Genomic DNA, 15,438 nt, shown 5'->3' with positions numbered 1-15,438 from the left:
AATATCTCAGTAGGATTCAGGTCAGGACTTTGACTAGGCCACTCCAAAGTCTTCAGCGGTGGACTTGCTGGTGTGTTTTGAGTCATTGTCCTGCTGCAGAACCCAAGTTCATTTCAGCTTGAGGTCACGAACAGATGGCTGGACATTCTCCTTCAGGATTTTTAGGTAGACAGTTGATTTCATGGTTCCATTTATTACAGCAGGTTTTTCAGGTCTGGAGGCAGCAAAACAGCCCCAGACCATCACACTACCACCAGCATATCTTACTCTAGGTATGATGTTCTTTTTAAATTGCACTGTTAGTTTTATGCTAGATGTAATGAAACACACACCTTCCAAAAAGTGTCTAATCAGTCCAAATTTACCAAAAGTAAAAATGATCAAGATGATTTCTTGAAACATTGAGACGAGCCTTAAAGTTCTTTTTGCTCATTACCCTTAATAATAAAAACCTTAACTTAAAAACTGTATTTTGTGTTTTCTTGTGTTGTCTTCACACCACTGCATGTGGCCATGGAGGAATGGTAACAAAACACACTGATGCTATCTATTATAATAGTTTGCCCTCTCCCCACTCAGGAACACTACTTATATTAATATTTAGATATAATTATTATATTGATATTTTAATTTACATCCATTCCTACATTTTAGTCTTGCAATACATTGCAAAAAAAAGTTGGGACGTTAAAGCATTTACCTCTTTGTAATGTTGCGATTTTTTGTCATTACATTTAAAAGATATTTTGGAGCTCAGGATACCAAGCGATTTTTCTTGTTTCTGGAGTCATTTCATCCCATTCTTCCTGCAAACGCATCATAAGGTGAACAGCAGTACATGGTCTTTGTTGTCGTGTTTCTACACACTTTAATTCTCTATTAGAAATAGGTCAGCACTGTGGACATCCTCTCCTGCAGTCTTGTCTTTATGACGTGTGCATGCGGGGCATGTGGTTTTGCAGTGTCTTGTTGAAAACTTTGTCATTGCAAAATAGCACTGTAGTGAACGAATTATTTCAAATAAAAATAAATTAATCAGAAACAAAATAAAGTCACAATGAACAATTTGAAATGCTCGTAAATCTGAGTGAACCTCGTTTTTATTAGATGCTAATTTTTGCAATAATTCTCCACCATGTTATTGTCCAGCCTGTCGTGTGCAGTCTGAAGTCGTATAAATATGATTAATTTTATAAATAAAATTTATATAGATGAATTGGTACCACTTTAAAATAAGACTACCTTTATAAAGGGTTTATAAATGTTTTACAATTAGTTTATTAATGGTTACTAATTAGGTTGTAAATGCTTTAAAAATAATTAATAATCAGTTATAACGCATACGTAACAAGGACCTGTTGTTTGCCAAATAGTGAACCCACAGCCATCTATATATTGATTCCCTTTCTACATATGTGACTATTATAACTGATTATTAATGATTTTTAAGGCATTTAAACCTAATTAGTAACCACTAATAAACTAATTGTAAACCATTTATAAACCCTTTATAAAGGTAGTCTTATTTTAAAGTGGTACCGATAAATGTATTATTATTATTTATAATTTATTATGATCATATATTATCATTTAAAATATATTCAGTTATATTCATAAGAGAGTCGGTACCACTTTATAATAAGACTACCTTTATAATGGGTTTATGAATGATTTATAAAGGAGTTTATTAATATTTATTAATTAGGTTGCAAATACTTTAAAACCCATTAATAAGCAGTTATTAAATATATAACAACACAAACAAAAATGGCAAATCTTAGATCTTTCTAGAGCCTGACCTTACTTTGTGTTTTCCATCAATCAGCACTTAAACCTGTCATATTAATATATTTGTAATTATGTTGAACTATTTACTATAAATTAAATGACTAAGTAAACAATAGATCATTGATGCATTTTCAGTTGATGTGTTGTAACTGCTTATCAAACGTTTTTAAGGCATTTACAACCTAATAAATAATAATTAATAAACTTATTTATAAACGATTTATAAACCCTTTATAAGGGTAGTCTTATTTTAAAGTGGTACCAGAGAGTCAAAAAGCACAGTATTTTGACAATGACCCCCCTGTATTATGGTATTCCTGCATCTGCATCAGATTTAAGCTGTGACTGCAGAGGTCATGAGACTGAGTTCAGACTGTGACTTTTTTTTTTTAAATCTAGAAAAATAAAACGTGTGCCCGGAAAAAGAGGCGTGACCGAATATTGAAGTAGAGGTTATTTTTGGAATGTCATGGGCAAGCGAGAGGAGCACCGCCCAGGCCTGCCTTCTGTCACCATGGCGATGGCTGTTTTAGAATGCAGCTGGATGGAAAAAGTCTGCAGGACAGACAGGTGGTACACAGGAGAGTCCCGTGGCACAGAGCCGGCGGTTTTTCCCATGATCACCCCCTTCATTCCCTGCTGGCATTTCAAACGCTCATATATATATACTGTATACACTCCCCAAAAAACAGCATGATCACCTTACACACACGGAACAAAGCGAATAAAGGAATTATAGAGAATGACAGTTAATGCCATCCTGAATTTATTCATCTTTATCCACCTATCTGCACTTGTTTATATGTAAGTGTGTGTGTGTTAGTGTGTGTGTGTGTGTGTGTTCAGTAAAAGGAAAGTTCAGTATTGTTCAGTACAGTCAGTCGATGGAAAGTTCAGAAGGAAGCCTGAACTGAAGTGAGAGAAAAGTGAAAGGAACGAGGGAGAGGAATTATTTGACAATTATTAAAAAAAAAAGGTAAAATTCATGCTGAATCTCTGCTTTTCATTCACAGCGGAAAGTCGGCTTTTGTTTCGAGTCAAATCGCTCCTAAAATCTAGGTCAACAAAGGTGAGTTGGAGGGTTTAAGTTAGGGTATATCCACCTCTGAATCATATCAGGAGGAAAGAAAGTGTTGTATGAATAATAAATTGTAATTTTCTCAGAAAGCCCCGTAGAGAATAGGGCAGTTACAGTGCTGTGCAAAAAGCTGAAACTGACCTTTGTTTATTTTCCATTAGTTTGTGCAGAAAACAGCTGGACTTTTCCAAAAATGGACATTTTTAAATTATTATCTATGACAAAATATAATTTCATAGTGAAAGAACCAATCGAAATGGGCCTAAATGACCTAAAACAAAATCTGGTTTCATAAACTCGTATTGTAAATTATCTGTGTTTTTGCTAATCCTATAAATATATATTCTCATCAGGAACAATTGGACAATATTTATTGAGCTACTCATACAGAAGTAGTATGTACTGCATGTGGAATACAACATATCAAATGTCTCAACATAAAATTGTAGAGGTTCCTAATGGTGTCTAAATTTCTATTCATTTATTGTTCCCAAAAAACTTTTTTTTTATATCTTTCTTCCGAATAGTATTGCAATCCAACACTTCCTTCTTAGAGAAACCACTTCTTTGATGATTCAGTACCAGTCAAAAGTTTGAACACACATTCTCATTCAGTGTTTTAAATTGTATTTTTTTCTACATTGTAAATGAAAACTGAAGTAATCCAGACGATAGACATAAAATGTTAAACAAACCAAAATACTTTTGGTTGGGTGTTGTTAATTTGCCGTTTCTGAGGCTGGTAACTATGATGAACTTATCTTGTGCAACAGAGAAAACTCTTGGTCTATCTATTTCAGGGCAGTCCTGATGAGAGCCAGTTTCATCATAACATTTTTGATAGTCTTTCCGACTGCAGTTAAGGATACTTTCAAAGTTCTTAAAATTTTTCAGACTGACTGACCTTTATTTCTTAAAGTATTTTTTTTTCTTTATTAAGTTGAGTAAGTTTAAGTATACTTATATGATTATATATGCTCATATATGTTTATATTATACACAGTACTTACTGTACCAGTCAGGTTGACCCAGTAGTGACATTAAAGACTTTAGTAGAAGAATTTTTTAAGGTATTTCTATTAGGTTTTATTTTTTTTTATATAATAGTAATAGTGATTGTCTCTGTAAGGGGTGGAAAATGTTAATTATATCCATATTAACTGAGGATAATTTGATGTTTAAGGAGAAATAATATTTTTATGACCTGTAAAGGGCTATTCCTGGACACTGGACTACAAATGAAAAAAAAAAAAATCACCAATTTTTTTTTAAATAATGTTTTTTTTATTCATTTCATTAGCAGAAAGCATACTGTATACATAAAATACCCTTGAGATTTCTATAAATATTTCATATTAGAGAAGATACAAGATTGAATTCACCGTGTGCCTTGACTTGGGGGAGGGGAGAAAGAGAAGAGAGGAGAAGAGAAGAGAATACAATCAGCCTGTTTAGTAGAGCCAATGCAAAATAAGGCACCGGGGACAAGGTCTCTTACACACACGATCATGCATTCATATACAAGAAGGAGAAAGCATCCCAAGGTATCCATGTCACAATAAAGAACAGAACGTCGGATAGCGATATTAAGTGCATGCGTTAGAAAGACGTCTTTTCATTCAGCGGAAGAGAAGTGAGCCTTCGACATCAGGAGACCCCTCCGCAGAGTTTTGGTCTTCAATAGAACGGAATGGAATCACAGTCTTGCATGTTGGAGTGTTAGTTTCCTAATGCTACTTCTCATGAAGTCCTTCATAGGCTTTAGAAGATGCTCTAAAAATGGCGGAAACACAAAACATGGAGCTGTATGTACATGGCCTGGGATCGAGAAGCACCTACGCAGGTTAGTGGGAGAGGCTAGTGCTCTCCTTGGTTACTGAGAGACTCTATCTACACTATAGAAAACACATTGATTACATGGTAAAATTCCTTTGGTGTCATTGTGTCAGTTATTGCTGGTCTTTGTCTCCTTAAACCCCCATTTATTATCATATCGTCGCTGTCCAATGAAAAATTAAGTATCTCCATTTTTGTCGATTTTTAGTTAACTACATAATTTGAACAGTGAAACTCTCTGTTACACTGTGCCAAAATGTCTTGATGAATGGACCAATAGAAATACTTGTACAATATACAAAATGACCTGAAATAACCTATTTGTGCATTGGCTTTTTTGGAGATACTTGTTTTTTATTGGAGAGCAAAGATATATGCATTTTTTTCATAAGAGCTTCACGAACACTTGGGTTCTTCTTTTCCCAAGAAAGAACTCGGAGCTTAAAGCAGGAATGCTTTGAATAAAGCTAGGGATGCACTGATATGGGAATTCTGAGCCCATGCCACAGTCGGATTGTCATTACAAGTGATTTATAACCTTTATAGAGGGTCATAAGTGCAGTCATTTGATGATATATATATGTATGTATGTATGTATATCTATAAGTGCATTCTTAGTCCAGTGGGTCCCAAACATTCGCTTATCTGGCGTACAAAGTTAAGGTTAGGATTAGCTTTAATCCTCTGATTGTAGGTCACTTTAGCATAACTTAAGTTAGCCCAAATAAATCACACTCAAGCTGGGGCTTCTTTTGTCTTTTGGACTTCAGTTTATGGCCAAAATGTACAGTATCACTCAAAAGTCTGGACACACTCCTTCTCATTCAATGCGTTATCTTTCTTTTTATGATTTTTTACATTTTAAATGTAATATTAAATACTTTATTAAATCTATACAGGAACATGTTGAATTATTCTGTAGTATCCACATTTATCTTTGAGAATAGATCTGCACATTCTTGGTATTTTAATCTCAGTGTCTTTATGAGATAGAGTCGCCTGGAATAGTTTTCTCAGCATCTTGAAGGAGTTCCTGGAGGTGCTGAACAATAGCTGATGCTTTTCCTTCACACTGTGAAGCTCCAGCTCATCCCAAACCACCTCCTTTTTAATGTTAATCTACAATGTGGAAGATACATTATACTGTATAAAGAAATAAAGAAAAACATTGAATGAGAAGGTGTGTCCAAACTTTTGACTGGTACTCTATATTATGATGCAGTACATTTCCTAATTTCAGTCAGTGTGATATCATTCAGATATCGCTATCACAATTTTAAAAGCCACAGACTATAAATAAAACTGTAAATAATATTTATTAAATGATCAGAAATAGAAGCTGGCTTCTGGCTTTTTGGGATTGTGATATTTTTTCTTATTGTATCTACAATACGCTATAATAAACATATCAGAGATATGCAAAGAACACAGCAGACCAAACTGAACATTTCATTACATAGAGAGTCTGCTTGAATTTTTGCACCATAGAGTTATCCAAAAGCAGTGTGTAAGACTGGTGGAGGAGAACATGCCAAGAAAAAGCATGAAAACTGTGATTAAAAACCAGGGTTAATCCACCAAATATTGATTTCTGAATAGTTAAAACTTATGCTCTAAATGAGAATATTTCTATTTGGAATTTGGAATGTTGTCTGTAGTTTATAGAATAAAACAAAAATATATATACCTATAAATAGCAAAATCAGAGAAACTGATTCTGATTTCATTTTTTTCCAAAGCTTTATAGTGTTCATGGTCTTAATCTCGCAAAATATTTTGATAAATATTGATATTATTATAAAGAAATAATATAATGATATAATATTTTCTGGCATATTGCTGAGCTCTATAATTCAGTTCACGATTACGAACACCATAAATGGTGGATTTTTTTTTAAAAACTGTTTATATCAATTTCAAAAATGATATTGTATGGACTGAAATTAAGAAATATATCGTGATATACTGTAAATCTTGGCCATATCGCCTAGCACTAAAATGTCCAGCATGGAAATGTGTTTAAAGATAATATCTTGGTATTAAACTACTGTTTACTCCTGTTATACTTTCCTGATTTACTTTCAAACTTTCAAGACAAATTGTAAGACTAAGTGCCTTTCTTTAGTTCGAGTCAAAGCTCTTTAACCACTGGACTCCTGTGGATGGATGGGTGGGGCTGGGTTTGAGGGTGTTGGGGAGGTAGAGGTGGTCCAATGTCACTGAGAGGATTACACACTATACAAGGAACGACAGATACCAACAGATAATTAAGGCATATTTACAGCATATTTAACATACAAATTACAACAAGAAGCACTACAGACATCGTATATGTATATGCCATGGTATAAAAAAATGGAAAAAATGATATAATATAATAATAATAATAATAATAATAATAATAATAATAATAATAATAATAAAACACGGTCTAAACACTGCTCTACTTTATTCACACATTCCTACACATTTCCAGCCTTTCATATTTACTGTAAACAAATGAGTGACTGAATGGAAAAAGGTATAAAAAAAAGAGGCAAATAAAGGAAGAATGGCAAGAATTGCATCCTGGTTTTGTGCTCGCAGCAAGGCACTGCAGTATCCTGTATCCCGTATGATGACGAAGCGGTTAGGACGTTTCTGCTACTCTACATCATTCTGACCCTGTCAAACAGCCTTGGTCCTGAATGCCAGTACATATCACATATCAAGAAGAGACGAGAAGAGGAGGAAGAGTCTCTGGGATGGGAGATCTTGGTCCACAACAGAGCAAAAGTTCTTTTTCTTTAAGGCAAGAGCAAAAAAAAAAGAAAAAAGAAAAATAATAATAAAAAAACTGTAAGTGAAGGTAAAGGAACAGTCACTGGTGGTGCTTTTCCACACCTCGTTGAGTTTAAGGCCTTTCATGTGAAACATTCAGTCGAGTTGTAGCTGTGGAGTTTTTTCTTGTCGAGTTGTCAGGACTCGCTGTCCGGGGGAGCTCGGGATCAGAGGGAAGACGTCTTGGTCCCTTCGTTTCGTCAGGCGTCTCTCCGCGGCCGTCTACGAGTGACCGTGAGCCGAAGTGCTGGACAGGTCGTTCCTGATAATCTCATTGACTGCGAACACAAGAGGATACAAAGAAAAAACATTAACATGTGATCTCATTGACTGTGAACACAAAAAACACAAAGAAAAACATTAACATATGCTTAATATGTATAACATGATCAAACATACAGTATCATCCCTGTCGTGCAACTTGTCTTACAACTTAAATGGAAGTCAATGTAAAAAAAGATTTTATCCAATTTCAAAGATTTTGGAGCATTTTTTATTGGTTTATTTGCCATAAAATTGTCTATTTTCTGGTCTATTTTTAAACACAAGGCCTATTCAAGTGACAATAGTAAGGAATAAGGGTGTCACAATGTTGCGCCTAAGTAAACAAAAATTTATTTAAAAGTTAAATGAGCGCCTAATGTTAATCTACACAGATTCCTCTCCTTTCGTTTATTCAAAGTAAGCTTTGATTTCCAATATTTTAGCACAGTTAGCAACAGTGCTAACCTCAATTAGCAGCGCTTAGCGCTAGTAAATGCCACCCGACAGTGATACACTGAGGAACCCTGATTGTTCTGATAAGCCAGGGTGCTATCAGATAGTGGTTTGTCCTTTATAGGTTGTTTTAATTTAATTGTTTTAATTTGCTAATGCTAATACTGCTCCAGTCTTGGTGCTGGAGGAACTTCACTGAAACTCCTGTATAATGCTGTATTTCAGCGTAGTGGCTTTACTGCTCCTTACAACCTGACTGGTAGAATTCATACATAAGGCGCACTGGATTATGAATCACACTGTCAATTTTTGGGAATTTTTGGGAATTTTTGTGCCTTATAGTGTGAAAAATACGGTAACTTACAAAGCATACACATGGATACCAGTTGCCTCTGCTATTATTGCTAGTGATAAGAACATATTCAGTACGTTTGGGTCATTTGTGTTTCTATCATTGCTCCTCCAGGCTTAGCATGCCAGCATGCTAGAAACTGCAGTATGTTAATCTGGCAAACTGGGCAGGATAAGGCTATAATGCAGCATAATGCAAAATAATCTAAGTCATATTTATGCCACTTCATATATTTTTTAAATTTCAGTATTTTGTATTTTTCAGCTTGTCCAAAAATGCATGTTTGAAGTGTGTTCTTTAGAAATGGCATAGGATGAGCCCAAGAGCATGAATCGCCAAGTCTCCCATTATGCTGCTTAAAATGTATTTTATTTAAAAGCACATTTTTGAGGACTTGTTTTTACTGAATAATATTTGAGTCAAATCCTGAACATATTTATCAACTCCATTACTACAGAAAAAGCTCAGTGTGAGTCAGCGTCACCGTGGCAGGTTGTGTTGTGCGCCCGCGTGTTTCCCACACTGTTTAAGGCAGACTTCAGAGTGCTGTTATCAGTGCTGTGTTTCTTGGCTGGCTCTGGGGAAGTGACTACAAAGAATCTCTGCTGGGTGACCTCCAGAGTGAGGCTGCCCCTTAAAGCCATGGACTGATAACCATTAGAAGCAACAGCAGAAGCACCAGCAAACAGCAACAGATATGGTGGGTAAAGATACTAACCATCCAACACCAAAAAACTTCGACAGGATATTCAGTAGGCTATATTATACCACAGTTAGTTCTGACCCTGCAGTGTGATTGGCTGAGAGTTGTTCTATGAGTGCTGTTATCAGCCGGTAATGCACTGTAACCGAAGCTCTCCATGTATTACTCTGCCATATACAGGTATCCTAGCAATGATGCAGAACTTACAAGCCAAACAGCGCGGTTACAAACAGAGCAGCAGTGGAACTATTTTAACAGGTGGAGTGCTTACAACCAAAAAGATTGTATTTTCTCGTCCTCTTTAATTCAAAATCTTTCAATAAACAGTGATGATGGAACTGTGGTATAATTACAATAATACACTATACACTGTAATATTGGCATTGATTTGCTGCAGTCATAGGCACAAGGCCACAGGCAGAGTACCGTAGATCAGCACAGCAGTGCCAATATTACACGTTATAGCACAATCCTCAAGTTATTATTATTATTATTGCTTAATTAACATGCACTGAAACATTTGAAACCATCTGACTAATATTGTGTGGCTCACGCATGTCCCCCAAAACAGCTAAAAAAAAAAAAAAAACATACATGGTCGTTCCAGACGGGAATAAAATCATAGAGGACCCCCTATAAAAATAAAAAATGAACCCAAGCCCCCCTGAGAAAGGCACAGATACTATGCCATGATGAGCAATATTACCAGACCTACTGTATCTATCCCCTGATTAAAAACGTGTTTAGGATGTTTGCTATTTGGGATGCTCAATCAACACCTCATCCCTACTGCAAAATCTGCAGGCAGCATCGTAGAAACCTCTAAACTCAGTTCCAAGACATCTGGCACGTTGCGTTATATGTGCATTACACACTACTTCTGTATGTGTAGCTCCATAAATATCACATTGAGTTGCTCATATCAATCAAATATGTTCAATAATTTACTGCATTGCAATTCAACACAATTTGAGTATACAGTACAGGCCAAAAGTTTGGACACACCTTCTCATTCAATGTGTTTTCTTTATTTTCATGACTATTTACATTGTAGATTCTCACAGAAGGCCTCAAAACTATGAATGAACACATGTGGAGTTACTGTATGTACTTAACAAAAAATGACCTGGCCTCCACAGTCACCGGACCTGAACCCAATCCAGATGGTTTGGGGTGAGCTGGACCACAGAGTGAAGGAGGCAAAGGGGCCAACAAGTGCTAAACACCTCTGGGAACTCCTTCCTTCAAGACTGTTGGAAAACCATTTCAGGTGACCACCTCTTGAAGCTCATTGAGAGAATAATGCCAAGAGTGTGCAAAGCAGTAATCAGAGCAAAGGGCGGCTATTTTGAAGAAACTAGAATATAATTTTTTTTAGTTATTTCACATTTTTTGTTAAGTACATAAAACTCCACATGTGTTTATTCATAGTTTTGATGCCTTCAGTGAGAATCTACAATGTAAGTAGCCATGAAAATAAAGAAAACACATTGAAAAAGAGAAAATGTGTCCAAACGTTTGGTCTGTACTGTACACACAGTAGATGCCACCTGAGAAAGTCAATATCATACTATATAAATGTGATACAGCCATATCATCCATGTGTGTGTCGCTTTACCTTAGCAGACCACCAGCCAGGGCACTTAAACACACACATATATACAGACACACACTCCTGCATGTATGCACAGAGCTCTGAATCTGTTTTCCTACATTAGGGCTGTCCCAGTGGAAAAGTGCAGGCTGAGCCAACACTGCTGGCTGTTTGTACCTGCTGCTGCTGCTGCTGCTGCCGCTGCTACTGCTATTGGCGCTCGGAGCAAAACAGGCATTTACACGCCAGCCTCATTTCACTCAACCCCTCTGCATCACACAAAACAAACCACAAAACCAGCCCCATAATTACATGATCAAACTTTAATGCGCCTCTGGTAGGGAGAGGTGCAAAGAGCCTCAGGTATCACACACACACACACACACACACATACACACATACATACATGTAAACGCACACAAAATCATACATACTGAACTGTAAACCCACCTAAAGTAGTTTAAAGTTAAGTCTGTTTTATGTAAAATTGGTTACTTCCAAACATTGCTCTACTATTTTAAATTAGGTGACCTTCAAACATAGATCTTTGAGATTAATCAGCTTATAATAACTAAGTTTACTCTGTTGCCAGTGGCAGCTTCTTTTCTATTGGCTTCTGGTACAATATATTTGCATACTATTTGCATCAGTGTGCAGTGATTCCCCCAAGACTACCTCAGGTAAACTTGTTGATAGATCATATATTATGATTTACTGCTTGGCCCTTTATGTTGTTTTTGACTTTTTAAATTAAAACAATTATTAATGAAGGCCTTCCATTTATTTATAGTGAGCTTAGATTACTGAATTTCTCCAGCACTAAGGCTGAAGCATTAGCATTAGCGGCTAACCATAAGCGGGTAATGCTAATGCTGCTCCAGCAGTGCTAGCCGGGGTTAAAAGCAGGCTACAGGTCGATAATACTCACCTCTGAATGGGAAAATAGCTGTTAGCGGCTAATGACTAAACTGAACTAAACTGTAAGGAGTGGCTTTACTGCTCCTTTCGACCTGATTAGTAAAATTCATACATAAGATGCACCAGATTAACTGAAATGAAAATGAAAATTATATAAGATATAAGATTTAAGTCTTATTAACTCAAGTTTTCAGCAAACATTACTTAAAAATCACAAGGCAACAAGTTTCCTCAAACAATTTAAATAAATGTAACTTATTCAGGTTTAGGATATAACAAAAGAATGAATAGAAAAAAAACAATCAAAAAGAAATCACCACTTCAGCAAAGACAAAACGCAACAAGGCTTGGTTTCAAAGGAAAAGCGCCCACTTCCTTTTCACCCCGATCAGCCGTGCCAAACGGTCGGGGCTTCTCTGAAATGTTCACACCTACACGCGGACCGCAACACTGCTCTGTTTTGCTTTATCAACTAATAGTTTCCATTTCCGGGCCCTCAGCTTTTCCACTGATAGCAAAAGCATGAGAGCTGGAAAAAGAAAACGGAGCAGAGAGCGAGAGATTTACACCAGCGAGGTGTCCAGAGGTCTCTCATCACACCCCTGTTGACGTTCAGAAAAGCCACCGAAACAGGATGTTGTAAGCTGTTAAACCTCAAAGCTGCACTGCGAGTCTAATTATAGCCCCCTATTAATATTTTCAGCCTGTTTATCGAGACAATCGCGAGCAGCACAAAGGGGGAGAAAAAGTGCACAGGACGGATTGTTACGGCAAAAGAAGATGAAGTTGTCAGAGCTTGACGTGTTACAGGAGCTGACTGCAGTCACTTGGGGTCAAGTATGGAGTCTTGCCATGCTAAGCTCACCTGATGCAACCTATTGTAACAATCCCTAGCATTAATAAGTAATAAGAAACAGGTTCCTTCTTACAATGGGCCTCGACAAATAGGCCTTAAGGGCCTTAAAGGGCAGGAATCATGTAAAACTTTTCTTTTTTATTTTTCTTTTTGAGATAAAAGGTGTTGATGTTGGTTTGTAATAAGGGGTGTGCAATATTATGTATTTTTCGACTTATAAGGCGCACTTTATTATATAACTTATAAATACATTTTCTGGGCTATTTTTATAGACCAGAAAATGGCGCACTGGATTATAAGGCTCATTTTAAGAGACACAACAAGGAACTTTTATCTTCTAAACGTATTAACTTAGTCGCTAACTAAGTTAAGTAAAGCTAAGCTGTAAATTAAACAACCTGTAATAAAAAAAAAACAAAAAAAACATTTTCTTTTAAAGCCAAATGAGTGCTGGATAATAATCTACACAGATCTCTCTCCTGAAAACAAACTGTTTATTTGGGTAAGTAAACTCCTTCTGTTTAATTACTTAAGATTAGATTCCCAAATTTCGCTAGCACTAAGGCTGGAGAAATTAGAGATATTAGAATAAGCTGCTAACCGTTAGCAGGTAATGCTAATGCTGCTCAAGCAGTGCTAGCCAGGCTTAGCAGCAGGCCACAGGCCGATAATACTCACCTCTGAAGAGGGAAATAGCTGTAAGCGGCTAATGCTAATGCTACTCCAGCCCCGGAGCTGGAGAACTAAACTGAAACTACTGTATAATGCTGTATTTTATCGAAGTGACTTTACTTCTTCTTACAACCTGACAAGTAAAATTCATACATAAGGTGCACTGGATTATAAGGCGGACTGACAATTTTTGGGAAAATTAAAGAGTTTTAAGTGCGCCTTATAGTGCGAAAAATACAGTACCGTATATCATTTATCGTGCACTAATATCATTTATCATGCGCTACACCAATAAGAGTCCTTGGGCAAGACTCCTAACAAAACATAGGTCCTATCTGCAATAGGAATAACCTCGCAAGTCACTTTGAATAAATAAAATGTAAATGTAATGTATTTTCTACATTGTATATTAATAAAAAAGGAAACATTTATAGAATTATGTAGTAAACTTGTCCTCCACAATTTCCTGACCTGACCTGATTAACTGAGATGGTGATTTGAGGTGATTTGAGATGAGCTGGAGCTTCACAGCATGAACGAAATGCAGCAGCTATTGTTCAGCACCTTCAGGAACTCCTTTAAGATGCTGAGAAAAACATCCCAGGTGACTTTCCCTCATGAAGACACTGAGATTAAAATACCAAGAATGTGCAGATCTGTCCTCAAAGCTAAATGAGGCTAATTAGAAGAATCTAAAGTATAAAATATGTTCTGGTTTGTTTTAGAAAATACATTCACATATGTTCCTGTATTGGTTTAATATCTTAAAGTCAATTTAAAACACACACAAACACGCAAACAAACACACACACACCCAAACCTGGCTACAGACTGAGCATCTCTGAGTGTGACAGAACACAGAAGGTTTGCTTTATTAAAACATGCTTCATCCCTGCAGTGTACCAGTCTGTGATACTGTCACTGCCAGCACACACACACTCACACACACCTACACACACCACATATACCCACACACACACACACGTGAGTACAGGGAGTACAGCCAACCCCTCCCAGCCAGTTTTCCCTATGGGTGTGGTCCACTAAACCTGTGCCCGTCCAAGGCATCTTTAATCTCCTCCTCCACGCAGGGAACCGCGACTGGCCACTGACGTTCTCTCCTCTAAAAATACACAGCGCGGGAATTCCGGTTCTGCTCCATCTGACCCAGCCGGCTACTAACAGTTCTTCACTGCTACTACTCTTTTCTGGTGCACCGATGTCGGCGTTGATGTCATTTCCCTCAGTTTCCATTGTAGTTTATCACCTGAGTACCAGCAAAGCAACTGCTTTCAAAGAACCGGAAACGCTGATAACCCTACCAGCAATTAGCGAACAGGGATTGTTCCTCTAGTTCATATTGTTGCTCCAAGTCCACTCCAGTGTGTCTCAGTAATCTGGTAGTCTGGTTAAAACAACAGCTCTGAAGGTATGTCAGCACTTTAAGATAGTATCTCCGAGCTTTTTTTTTTTTTACAACAGAAAGTCTGGATCAGCATTTGCAGCAGTGGTTCTCAAACTTTGTAGACTAGGTACCACCACCAATGACCAAACTTAAACTTACAAGTACCAACTACAATTCATTTTACAGGAAAACATGTAGCTACCACACATATGCTTATTTATACACAGCAAGTTAGACCTGTAATTCACACATATATAGTACATCTCTGGATATATATATATAGGTATTTGTTTAAGTAAAATTAACATTGTTGTTTTATTCTATAAACTACAGACAACATTTCTCCCAAATTGCAAATAAAAATATTCTCATTTAGAGCATTTATTTGCAGAAAATAAGAAATGGCTGAAATAACAAAAAAGAAGTTTTAAGAGTTCATAAATCAATATTTGGTGGAATAACCCTGTTTTTTAATCACAGTTTTCATGCATCTTGGCATGTTCTCCTCCACCAGTCTTACACACTGCTTTTGGATAACTTTATGCCACTCCTGCTGCAAAAAAAATCAAGCAGTTCAGCTTGGTTTGATGACTTGTGATCATCCATTTTCCTCTTGATTATATTCCAGAGGTTTTTTAATTTAGTAGAATCAAAGAAACTCATCATTTTTAAGTGGTCTCTTATTTTGTTCCAGAGCTG

General features: G+C 36.6%; 1 protein-coding gene across 3 annotated transcripts in view; it reads right to left on the bottom strand.

Annotated features, from left to right (window-relative positions):
* Nucleotides 1–7,134: 7,134 nt before the first annotated feature.
* The window catches only part of LOC103045210 (nuclear factor of activated T-cells, cytoplasmic 1), a 104,410-nt gene continuing 96,106 nt past the window's right edge, over nt 7,135–15,438 (bottom strand). For all 3 annotated transcript variants that reach the window (XM_049478607.1, XM_049478609.1, XM_049478608.1), the window contains one exon: nt 7,135–7,800. In XM_049478607.1, coding sequence (XP_049334564.1) covers nt 7,745–7,800 — 56 coding nt within the window. In that variant the 3' untranslated portion in view covers nt 7,135–7,744. The remainder of the gene's footprint in view (nt 7,801–15,438) is intronic.

Source organism: Astyanax mexicanus, chromosome 4, assembly GCF_023375975.1.
Source record: "Astyanax mexicanus isolate ESR-SI-001 chromosome 4, AstMex3_surface, whole genome shotgun sequence".
NCBI classification, from domain to species: Eukaryota; Metazoa; Chordata; class Actinopteri; order Characiformes; family Acestrorhamphidae; genus Astyanax; species Astyanax mexicanus.
This window is presented reverse-complemented; position numbering and strand designations above follow the sequence as displayed.